The sequence below is a fragment of the Aplysia californica genome, unplaced genomic scaffold (assembly GCF_000002075.1).
Source record: "Aplysia californica isolate F4 #8 unplaced genomic scaffold, AplCal3.0 scaffold00873, whole genome shotgun sequence".
Taxonomy (NCBI): Eukaryota; Metazoa; Mollusca; class Gastropoda; order Aplysiida; family Aplysiidae; genus Aplysia; species Aplysia californica.
The window spans coordinates 167,077-178,148 of record NW_004798143.1 but is presented as its reverse complement, the minus strand read 5'-3'; the positions used below and the strand labels follow the sequence as shown (position 1 = coordinate 178,148).

General features: G+C 40.6%; 1 protein-coding gene across 1 annotated transcript in view; it reads right to left on the bottom strand.

Annotated features, from left to right (window-relative positions):
* The window catches only part of LOC101857751 (phosphoinositide 3-kinase regulatory subunit 4), a gene marked incomplete in the record, with an annotated part of 46,069 nt that overhangs the window by 32,853 nt on the left and 2,144 nt on the right, over positions 1-11,072 (bottom strand). The window contains 8 exon segments of the mRNA XM_013089098.2: positions 661-827; positions 1,662-1,788; positions 2,563-2,753; positions 3,342-3,443; positions 3,963-4,112; positions 5,358-5,413; positions 6,524-6,654; positions 7,711-7,911. Coding sequence (XP_012944552.1) covers positions 661-827; positions 1,662-1,788; positions 2,563-2,753; positions 3,342-3,443; positions 3,963-4,112; positions 5,358-5,413; positions 6,524-6,654; positions 7,711-7,802 — 1,016 coding nt within the window.

Genomic DNA, 11,072 nt, shown 5'->3' with positions numbered 1-11,072 from the left:
CGAAACGTACTCTCGGACAGGGAAAAGGTGAACGAATATATCACAATCGCGACCGGCAAAAATGAAGTTACTGACCTTATTGGACTTGGTTTTCAAATATTCCAGTTCCACGATACTGATACTGATACAAAAGATGGGACTTGAGATAATTAGGTTTACCCGCCCAAGCGGAATCTCGTATTTTTCGCATTCCAGGAAGCGTATTTTTTCATGAAAAGTTGTATTCACGTATTTTTCGGCAAAAAATCGTACTAAAATACGTAAAATCGTACTGGTTGGCATCTCTGCTGCAGCCTTTCTACTGCTACTCCTTGGCTCCTCCTTACTGCTCTCTTTCTGCCACACCCCTGATCTTCTGGTAGGAAAGATCTACACGCGCTCAAATGACCTTATGCAGTTGCGAGCGCCATAAAACACTTTACAAAAACAAATAGCAAAGTTAAGAACAAATAACATGAAACAATGCAGGCTCTTCAACAGGCTCTGTTAAAACACTTTACAAGCATGGAACATTCCGCCTGTCCTAATCCCATGTCCCAAGCTAGTTTCAGCCACAGTCCTTCCTTATTATATATACCTCTTACGAAAGAGCCATCTTTGTAAGCAACCCCCCCCCCCAACCCAAATCTTCCCTGCAACATGTCAGAGCCATGTACTCACAGCAAGATCTTGTCGTCAGATGGCAACAGACTGGAGAAGTGCTGGCAGTAGGCTTTGAAGAAGGTGTAGAAGAACTCTGGGAAGGCTTTGCCACGTTGCTTGATGAGGTACTCCTCCGCTGACAAACGCAGCTCAGGCTTACGCTGGATCATCTGCTCAACTAGCTCCTGGGGAAAGGAAAAAGGCTTAGCTTGAGCTTCAGTAACAAGAAGCACATTGATACAACAGCCGTCTTTTATCTCGTGCACAGAAAAAGCAGGACAGGCAGACAGAATCAAGTTGAGTTTGAAAAAAGAGAAACACATCGACATGAAATAATGGCCCTTTAGTGTAGGGAAAAAAAAACCTGATAGACAGAACCAACTGAAGGAAAGAAATGTAGTAGGAACATACCAGTGGCACTCTCCAACTACCTGCTGCACAGCAACAACTGAGGTAAAGAATAGAAGTAGGAAATACTAACTGACCTTCCAACCTCCTGCCAACAGCTGATGGAAAATGGCAGCAGCTCAAACGTGAGTATAGAATAAAATATAAAGTAAGCATAGTCAATTACATCACACTCAGACTGGATAGACCCTGATGGGCAAGCTCAGAGGCAGCCCATCTCCTAATTAGAAAAGTAACAGTGTAAATGTGGTGTTAAATATTTAGAATCAATTGATATAACAATAAACAGACTGTGCTCAGGTTCCACAAAGGAAACAAAGAGTTCCTAGATGGGTTGGCCTTGATACAAAGGGTCACAGCAGCCAATCTCCAAAATTATCTAAAGACCATAGATAGAGGTGTTGAGCCTCTACAATCAATCGATGGAGCAATCAATCTGACCCCCTAAAGGAAACAAAAGTTCCCTGTCGACAAGTTTCAAATACATCACACCCACATAAATGTTTAAAGATCCCAGGACTAAGTCATAAAAAAAACCCAGTGAAATGCACAACTACAGCATAATATTCAGTCTGACTATGCCAATCTCAGCAAAAGAGTTTAGAAGTTACCTTGACACTGTTGTCTGGAATGGCTTCTATCAACTTCCAGGGACTGTAGTTCTTACAGCTGTAGTTCAATAACTGGGACAAGTCAAAGGGCGCGACCCCATCGCAAAACATCTCTGTGATGACACACCTGAAAACACAAGTCAGCTCATGAGGCTCTTTGTTTGAGTAAAGAGAAGCACACAGACACAATAACAGCCATTTAGTGAGGTGGAAAGAGAGACAAGTAGACAAAAATAATAGAGGGAAAGAAGAAAAGTAAGACCTTCCACTGGTGCCCTCTTACCACTCACATGAGACTGTGACAAACAGACACATGACAGAGACTAAAGGACATACAGCATGTGTGCATCTTTGTGTATGTGCATGCATGTGTGTGTGTTTGCACATCTGTGTGTATGTGCATGCATGTGAGCCTCTGTGTGTATGTGCATTGTGTGTGTGTGCGCGCATCTGTGTTTATGTGCATGCATGTGAGCCTCTGTGTGTATGTGCATGCATGTGTTTATGCGCGTCTGAGTGTATGTGCATGCATATGTGCATCTGTGTGTATGTGCATGCTTGTGTGTGCCTGCGCGTCTGTGTGTATGTGCATGCATGTGTGTGTCTGAGTGTATGTGCATGCATGTGTGCATCTGCGTGTATGTGCATGCATGTGTGTGTGTGTGCGAATCTGTATGTGCATGAATGTGAGCCTCTGTGTGTATGTGCATGCATGTGTGTTCATGCACGTCTGAGTGTATGTGCATGCATGTGTGCATCTGTGTGTATGTGCATGCATATGTGTGTGCGTGCACGTCTGTGTGTATGTGCATGCATGTGTTCATGCGCGTCTGAGTGTATGTGGATGCATGTGTGCGTCTGTGTGTATGTGCATGTGCATATGTGTCTGAGATATGCATACCCAGCAGAGAAGATGTCCATGGCAGGAGTGAGTTCCCTGTAGACCCGTGGGGCCTGAGACTCCTCCAACCCACTCCCACCACTCTCCCAGTTGCTCTCCGACGGAGGTTTTCCCACCAGCCTCTCAGGTGCGATGTAGCAGACACGGCGACGGGAAGTGTCGAAGAAGTAAGAGAAGTCAGCTGGATTGTCCTGTATGAGAGGGAGTTTGGGGGAGGGGAGCACAGAGAGGGATAACAAAACGTGAGGAGTGAGGGAATACAGGGAATGGATAGGACGGCAGGTGCACATGGGAACCTGGTAAAAACTTCAACAAGTATTTAAATCATTTTCAACTGCTGAAATAAACTCCTGACTCCTGTCTTGGTATTGCTGTAGTAATTTCTTTTCCCTCTGTAATTTTCTAAACAACAACTACAAAAATGATGGAACACACACAATATTAAAACAAAACAAAAAAGAAAAGAAAAGAAAATGCAGCATCATGATACACAGCTGTTATTCAACCATTTCAATTGAGAAAATATGACACTTCAAGATAACTGACACATACAAAACAAATAAACATATCCACTGGTTAGAGTAAGACTCCACCAAACACATTTGTGACGTATAAGAGAGAGTCCTACACTGAACAGTTGATATGAGGATCTGCTTTCTCCTTCTAGTTCTCGCGCGCACACACACACACACACACACACACACACACACACACACACGCACACACACACACAAGAAAGGTCATACAATAGAAACACAAACAACAAATCAGCAGCTCACATAGGGCAGAGATGTGGGTTTGAAACTTGCAAAGTCTGTGAGGAGAACCCAGTTCCAGCTTGTGATGAGAATATTTTCCGCTTTAATGTCGCCATGACACACCTGAAAAAAACCCACAATTTCTTTCTTAATCTCTTCTTGATACACGTAGAACATGCAACAGTTCATTTCTCAATATCTTGCTGATACACACATAAGATGAAACAGTTTGTATCTTGCTTATACACTCATAACATAAAACATTTTATGTCTCAATGTCCTCCTGATATGCTAAAAACATACAACATTTTATGTCTCAAAGTCCTTCAGATGTAATACACTTACAAAATATGACAGTTTATGTCTCAATGTCCTCCTGATTGGCTAAAAACATATAACAGTTCATGTCTCAATAATGTCTTGCTGATATTCTTACAATACACAACACTTTATGTCTCAATGTCCTCCTGATATATTTCAGATTTTTTTCTTTTTATGTTGTTATTGTTGTTGTTATTGTTGTTGAAGGGGATGGTGTGGCAAGAACTCTAAATTCTCCAGGACAGAACTCAGGTCCAGCAAATATCATCAAAGCCACAGCATGACGATGAAGTATGACGCAAAAATGGCTGGGTGACTGACCTTGACTTTATGACACTGGTTGAGAGCGCAAAGCAGCTGGAAGGCAATCCACTTCTTTTCTATGAGGGTGAGGAAAGGACGTGTGCTCAGGCGATCATATAGATTGTATTTCACGTACTGACGGATCAAGATAGCTGCACGGTCCAATTTCTGCAGACAAACAGTGACAAAAACAAAACCAGCAGATAATAAAAAGACCAAAAGTGTCCCATAATCCTTGAATATCACATGAACAAAGCATCAAAGTAATTACACACACATCCCACCAACCTTACAGATACAGAGACCCCTCTCGGCCACTTCCAAACCAATCACTGGTGATCTCTTGCCACATTATGTGCTTGGTATAAACAAGGTAATACTATATCTTCTCCAATAAACAATTTCCCTTCCACATCCCCCTCCCCTCCATCCACACTTACAAAAAATATAATTACCCTTGATGAGAATAACATCAACAGCACATAAAAGAGCATTGGTGAGTCGTTGCCTCCTTTATACATATTCCCCACAGACCCCAACAATTTCTGAGGTCAAAGGACAAAAGGACAAGCTATGGTGAAAGCCAAAAAAGTCTACCCATTATTGAAGAGGAAAGTGGTAATCTAAAACATATGTTCTTCTTGGACAGTGTCATCTAAATATAACAAAAATGAAGGGGGGGGGGGGGGGGTAGTCATTTGTACTGGCGATAGTCTTGAACGGGAGGTAAGAGCATATTCAACTCGACGGTTAAACAAGGCCTTTCCTCAACAATTCCAGCTTATAGATACCAAAGTAAAGTGTAGTCACAACAAAATACAAAGACCATCTTGCACTGAATAACTGTTAAACTACTTCAGCTAACTTTCCTTTTCCTAGAGATTCTCTACCGCCACCTTGTCAAACAAGCATGTCCTGGAATCTCTGTACCCACACAGTAGAGAATATGAACAAAAATCATACGTGTGGCATCACAGTGAAATCGGGCGCTCATCAAAATAATTAAATCGAAAAAACCAACATTTTTCTGCCCATTTGGCATATTCTACTTAATATTTTGTTTTGGGTTCGAAACCTGTTATATCCGTTTAAAAGTACACTTCAGTGTGTATTTGAATTAAAATCGTTGATCAAAGATACAAAAAAATGCAAACTTGCAGTTTCCAAGAACACTACAGCTTAGGAAATCATCAAACTTTGGTGGCCATTTTCTCCTGACACCAAACAACCCCCACCTTCTTCAAATGCAAATATCTGAATTTTTATTATCTGTATTTTTTTTCATCTAAAGCAAGGAAAATGAACAGGCTTAAAGATGGTCTCAATGAATCTATAAGCACAAAAACTGACAAGCGCCTGATTCAACCACGTCATGATGTAATGAGGACTGTCCTTGTCAGACCACTGACTTACCACATGTTTTTGGAAAGGCAGACAGTTGGGAAGGCCGTTCAGACTCTTGTAAATGGCTGGAGGAAGAAGCACAAAATCATACTCATCATGGGCAGTGAGTAGTATCTCTTACATGTACAATTCAGATATATACTCTCAAACAAATACAGTCAAAACTGTCTGAGACAGCCACCCATTGTCCGGGTGAAAAGTAGCCATCTTACACAATGTCATTATAAATGTAATTTTTTTCTATTTACGCAAAGGGGGTAATGGAAAGAGGCCATTTGAACAGGTGATTGTCTTATATTGGTAGCCATTGGAGCAGGTTCGACTGTACAAGTTCATTTTCTACCAACAGCCAAACACCTTCCTCTCTGATAAGAATGAGACCAGTTACTTCTCTTTAAGTTTGAGAAAAGAGAAAAAGCACATCAACTGTCATATCGTAAAGTGAAGACATAAAGAAACAACATAGGAATAGGAAAGAAGTAGGACCAATCATGGGGCTCCCTCCAACCACCCACTGTTACTTCCCCAACAACAACATTACACAGATACAGTCAAACAGCCCACTGAGCCTCCTGTCATGCCTACACCATTTCCAAACTTCACATCAACCTCACACAAAATTTTCTCAGAGAATTTCTAAGGACATTTCCCCATTCACTGAAACAGTGTTTGCAAGTACAACAAATACTGACACTAACATTGTACTGACCAAACGTTTTACAAGACACTGATACTAAAAACAGACATGCCAAATTCTCCATGACCAAAAATAGGAACTTTCCTTAAAATCCTCCCTAAAAACTGAAGTATGACCAAATGAACGTGAATTGCAAATACACACAAATAAACATGTCTGTTTATTAACACGTCACTTACAGTAAGTTGTGTAGAACCAATGGAAACAAAATTCATCTAGAGAAAAAAATGGATTTTATGCAAATCAAATCCAACTGGGATTCGTCCATGTGCAAAAAAAAAAATTGTTTTAATCAAAGGGCTCCGATTTTATTGGAGTACTTGGCAGGTCTGCAAAAACAAAAGCCTTGTCACTATAACACTCTGACCATCCACATTGACTTATCAAAGGAAAAAACAAACACAAACAGGAACAGAGACACATCTACCACCTGCACTGACACACACACCAACAGTCTATTCCAATAGTACACACTGACCGTCCAACTTCTCCTGATGTTCTTTAAGAGGTAGTGGCATGGTCGGGTCCTGGATGACAAAAATCCGGACCACCACTAGACCCTCCCGGCACTTGGCCCGAGCCACCTTGAAGAATCGAGTACTTCCCAGGCTGAAAGATGAAAATTGCAATAAAATGACAGCAAGCAAAGGAAAGCCATTTGTACCAGGAAGCAAAACCTACATTAATTACGCGTTGTGATGGGGACCACATCACAATCTTTCTACAACAGGGTACTCAATCAAACTCAAATCACCCGGGGGCAGCTGGAGGTGGATTCTAGGTGAGGCTGGGCCACACCAAATATTGAAAGAGTTTCAAATATCTTTAAAAAAAAAAAAAAAGACACCTGATGTCAACTTCTCAATCTTTATTACTAGCTGTTAAAAAAATGAAAGAGTTCTTCAGGATAGGCTTCTCTTACCTACCCTTACTTCCAGAGAACTGAAAGTGACACTTCCTCTTACATTACTCAACCAGATTTGGGCCATACTTACACTAAACTTTCATGTCAGATGGGGGGGGCGCAAAATATTGTCTTGCAGACCTCAATTGACCCAGGCCATAAGAACGACACCCCTGCTCTACAACCTTTCACTAGTCAGACGTCAGACTATCATATACTTCAACTCAATGAACCTGGTCACATGTAGCCTTAGTGCACTGCTTGCACCCTTATCTGCATCTGTTGCGCGTTCAGTGTGCATGGATGAAAATCTAGCAACAGTAGTAACAGTCAATCAAAGAGAGCTCACGTACATTGATCCTGTAGACACTGATGGCTAGGGTTCAATAGGTTAAGTTTGCCAAAAAAGCAGAAGAAAAAGAAAATGTCCACCCCTCCTCCCCCCCCCCCCCAAATCACCCTGGGAACTCAAGCTCCTCCAAAGAACAAAGTGAAAATCTTTGCACATTCAAGAATTTACTAAAGTGCCATCTCAAAGCATGATGTCAACGTGTTAATAGCAACAGGCAGTATTTCAACAACATGACTAGCATCTTTTCTCTGGGTATCGAGCTAAAAATACATGCAATTTTAGGTCTACACAATAAGATCAAGGAGTAGTATCTGATACTGCATCACAAAGGACACGTTCCATCAAGTATGAGTGTTGTGAAACAAAAGAGTGAAAACATACAGTAAACAACATCGCTCATATAACCCACCTGCAATCATATTCATAGTAAGCAAGGTCAGTCAGATAATGTTCAACAGGATAGATGACCACAGGAGCTTCACCGGTAAGCTGATTACCCATGATGCGCTTTTGAGGAGGAAATCCCTCAACACTTGGAGCACTTCAAAAGATGAACAGTCCTTCAAGTCCAAGCATCTACAGTTCAAAGCTCATCATTTCTCTGCTGCAACTGCAATACATTTTTTTTTAATAATCAACTTTAATATCACATTTCTCAGTATCTGTTTCATGATGAAATTGTTTGAACGACAGTTCCTTACAATTCGACATTGTTTGGCCGGTGTAAAATATATATATATCCAGCAATGGGATATTATATACATTTATACATGATAGAGAGAGGAGAGGGGGCCACAAGTCTAGTGTCGGATCAATCACTAATCCCACACAAACAAAAACTCTAATACTCATCCTCAATTTCAACTCAATTTGATTAGCTTTGATGGTAAATTTTTACAATCACTCCCACATGTGCCCTGGATTAACACTTAGAGGAGTACTGAAGGCTCATATATAGTGAAAAATTCTCAAGTACCGCACTAGTTTAGAGCGCTGAAGCCGTGGTTGAATTTTTTTAAAATTAAAATAACCTTCGTAGCCCAAGAAAGTCTTGAACGCTGAAGCCGTGGCCGAATTTTTAAAAAAATTATTTAAATAACCTTCGTAGACCAAGAAACATGCTTTAAAAATCCACAGAGGTTCATCAACCATTCAGCTATCATATAGAGTGACTTCCTTTGTTATTTACTTCAGTTCAGTGGCTCCATTCGCTGTTTGATTATAATGTTTAGTGTATCTCGTCAAGTCACTCATTAAGGTCGCCAGTGGTAATGAGTGCATACTTACTACGGCCTGGCGACGAAAGTCGCCGGTGGTATTAAAAGAGTTAAGATGTCAAGCCTCATTTTTGGATGCCTAAACACTAAACATGTATATGTAGCCACTAAAGCAATCATAAATAGTTTTTCGAGAAAATTTCTAACCTAATTGGAAAACATCATTAACCTCAATTGAGCCTGGGCTATTTTTAACTCAACAACCATCACAGCCTTGCAAACTTAGGGTATAGGCCTATTGAATAGTTTTAACTACAAAAAGACCATGAAAGAGCTATTATATCATAAAATTAATAAACTGCAACAAAAGAAAGAAAAAAATGCTCTCACAAAAAAAGAAACCTGCACCTAATCTGTCTACATAGTGTTTATTTTATTTTGAATATTTTGAAAAATGGAAATATTAAGGTCTTAAAAAAATATGTTCTTGCATTCAATGTGTATTGGGTCTCCTTGCTGCACCAAATGTTCATACTTCTATGTGTTTCATGACAGAACATTTTGGAGCAACACAGAAACACCATACAAGCAGTTGATTTTAACTTACAATGTATGTTGAGTTTGGAGTCAGAGCATGAGGTAAAATCCCAGTACGAGTACTTGAATATGTCAAACCTCCCTTAACTGAAACCTGTATCTAAGGCAGAAACCTGTCAAAATGGAATCACTTGATTTAATAACTTCCTCTATAAATACCTTCATCAAAAACCTGTTCAGCCCGCAAACAGAAAAAAAAATGTTTATTCCTTCCCCTCCGAGGGATTTTACCTGTCTAAGATGGAAAATGTTTTGCCCGCTCAGCCCTTTTATATTAAATTAGTCTCTGCCTACAATCCCAGTGCTCGGGAGCAATGAGAATATGGGGTCTTAGACGAACCAGATCTTAGCTGATAAAACCCAGAAATGAATCTATGGTGGCCCATGTTAAGGCTCACAACCGGTAAAATGGTCTCCCTTCACTCTAAAATGAACTGACCCCTGGGTGGGTTTATGACATATGGCGAGCAAAGAGTAGTCAACCTTGATGAACAATCACAGTGGCATGAGGCATGCCAATTACACTTATTAAATCATCCTATCGTGAGTCTCAAGATCTACACTTATCCTGCTGTCCTTCCCCTTCACCTGTCCCAAATTTATAACTTTCCATCTCTGACTGAGCCCTCCCGCCTTTGTTGTTACGCACCATTACGATGTGACCACATCAATTAAAATTCAGTCTATCTTGCAAATTCAGAGTAGAGAGAACAGCTGCAATGGTCAGGGAAGAGTTCACAGTTCGGTGTGATCCCAATGGAGCGACCTTGTAGGCCCTACCCCCCCCCCCCCCCCGCGATTGATGTAAGTTTAGGTGGAGAACTCAGAGATGCGACTGTGATGTTTGGGGAAAACAAACACGTCGGTTAGTTCACACCTTTGTATGATCCCATATGGAGCAAACATTGCACCGTTTCATTGAATTTTATCCGCTTTTATGTGATCACATTCACGAGAGTGGCTGATCTCTGACGAGATGGGCAGTTCATTGATCTCAACTTTCAACTCTTGGTTGATCAGATTCCCCCGCCCAGGTTTTTGTTTCATAAATTGTGATCTATCTGAAACGCGGGATCATTCTTAGCTGAATGTAGACCTTCAGAGAGAATCAGAGAGGGGATCATAGAGGTAACTTTTGTATGATAAAAATTATCTGTTTTCTTTTTATCTCTGCGAAAAAATGTCTTGATGGAATTATTCTTTTCTGGCTCCCTTGCGATTCCATTTTTTTAGAAAGGTTCAACTGTATTTTTCACAGATGGTGCCTGCTGCTTTAGATCTCCGAAGTCCACACTGAGAAACACAACTACTGTCCTTTTGCCACCAACTTAAAGATCTCTCTGCAAGTTCGATTCTACACCATACACACGTTCAGTCCTAGAACTAAAACTATTTAATTTGTTATCACTTGGGACTTGAACTACATTGGAAGAAAAAGAACCTCTTTGTATCTGATTCTTCTATAATATTTAATAATGCTTTTTTCTCCATTAATTTGACTAGCAGTCTAGCCGTCATTAAGTACGGCTAGCCTCTTCCTTTTTCAATTCAATGTTTTAAAGCATTCAACAACGGAGGGGTTATAATATGATCGTACAGTTGTGTATAAAACTCTGTCTCGTAATCTGTACAATATTTGTTGAATGAACTGCCACTAGTTATCTGTACAATACTACACGCCCACAACCTATTTGTACGAAACCAGAAATGCCATATTTTGGGCGGCCGTCGAGTCCGAATAACATTTTTTCATATTTGGACTCGAGTCCGAATAAAAAAAATTCATATTCGGACTCGAGTCCGAGTATGAAAAAATGCTATTCAGACTCGGGTCCAGAAAAAAGGAAGTGTCTTCGTTCTATAGATCTAACGTTCAGTGCTTCCAATTTTCCGCCATTTTTTAGTTTCCCCTGCACCTTTTCTGCTGATCCGATGCCCGCGGCCTCATTGATGCACC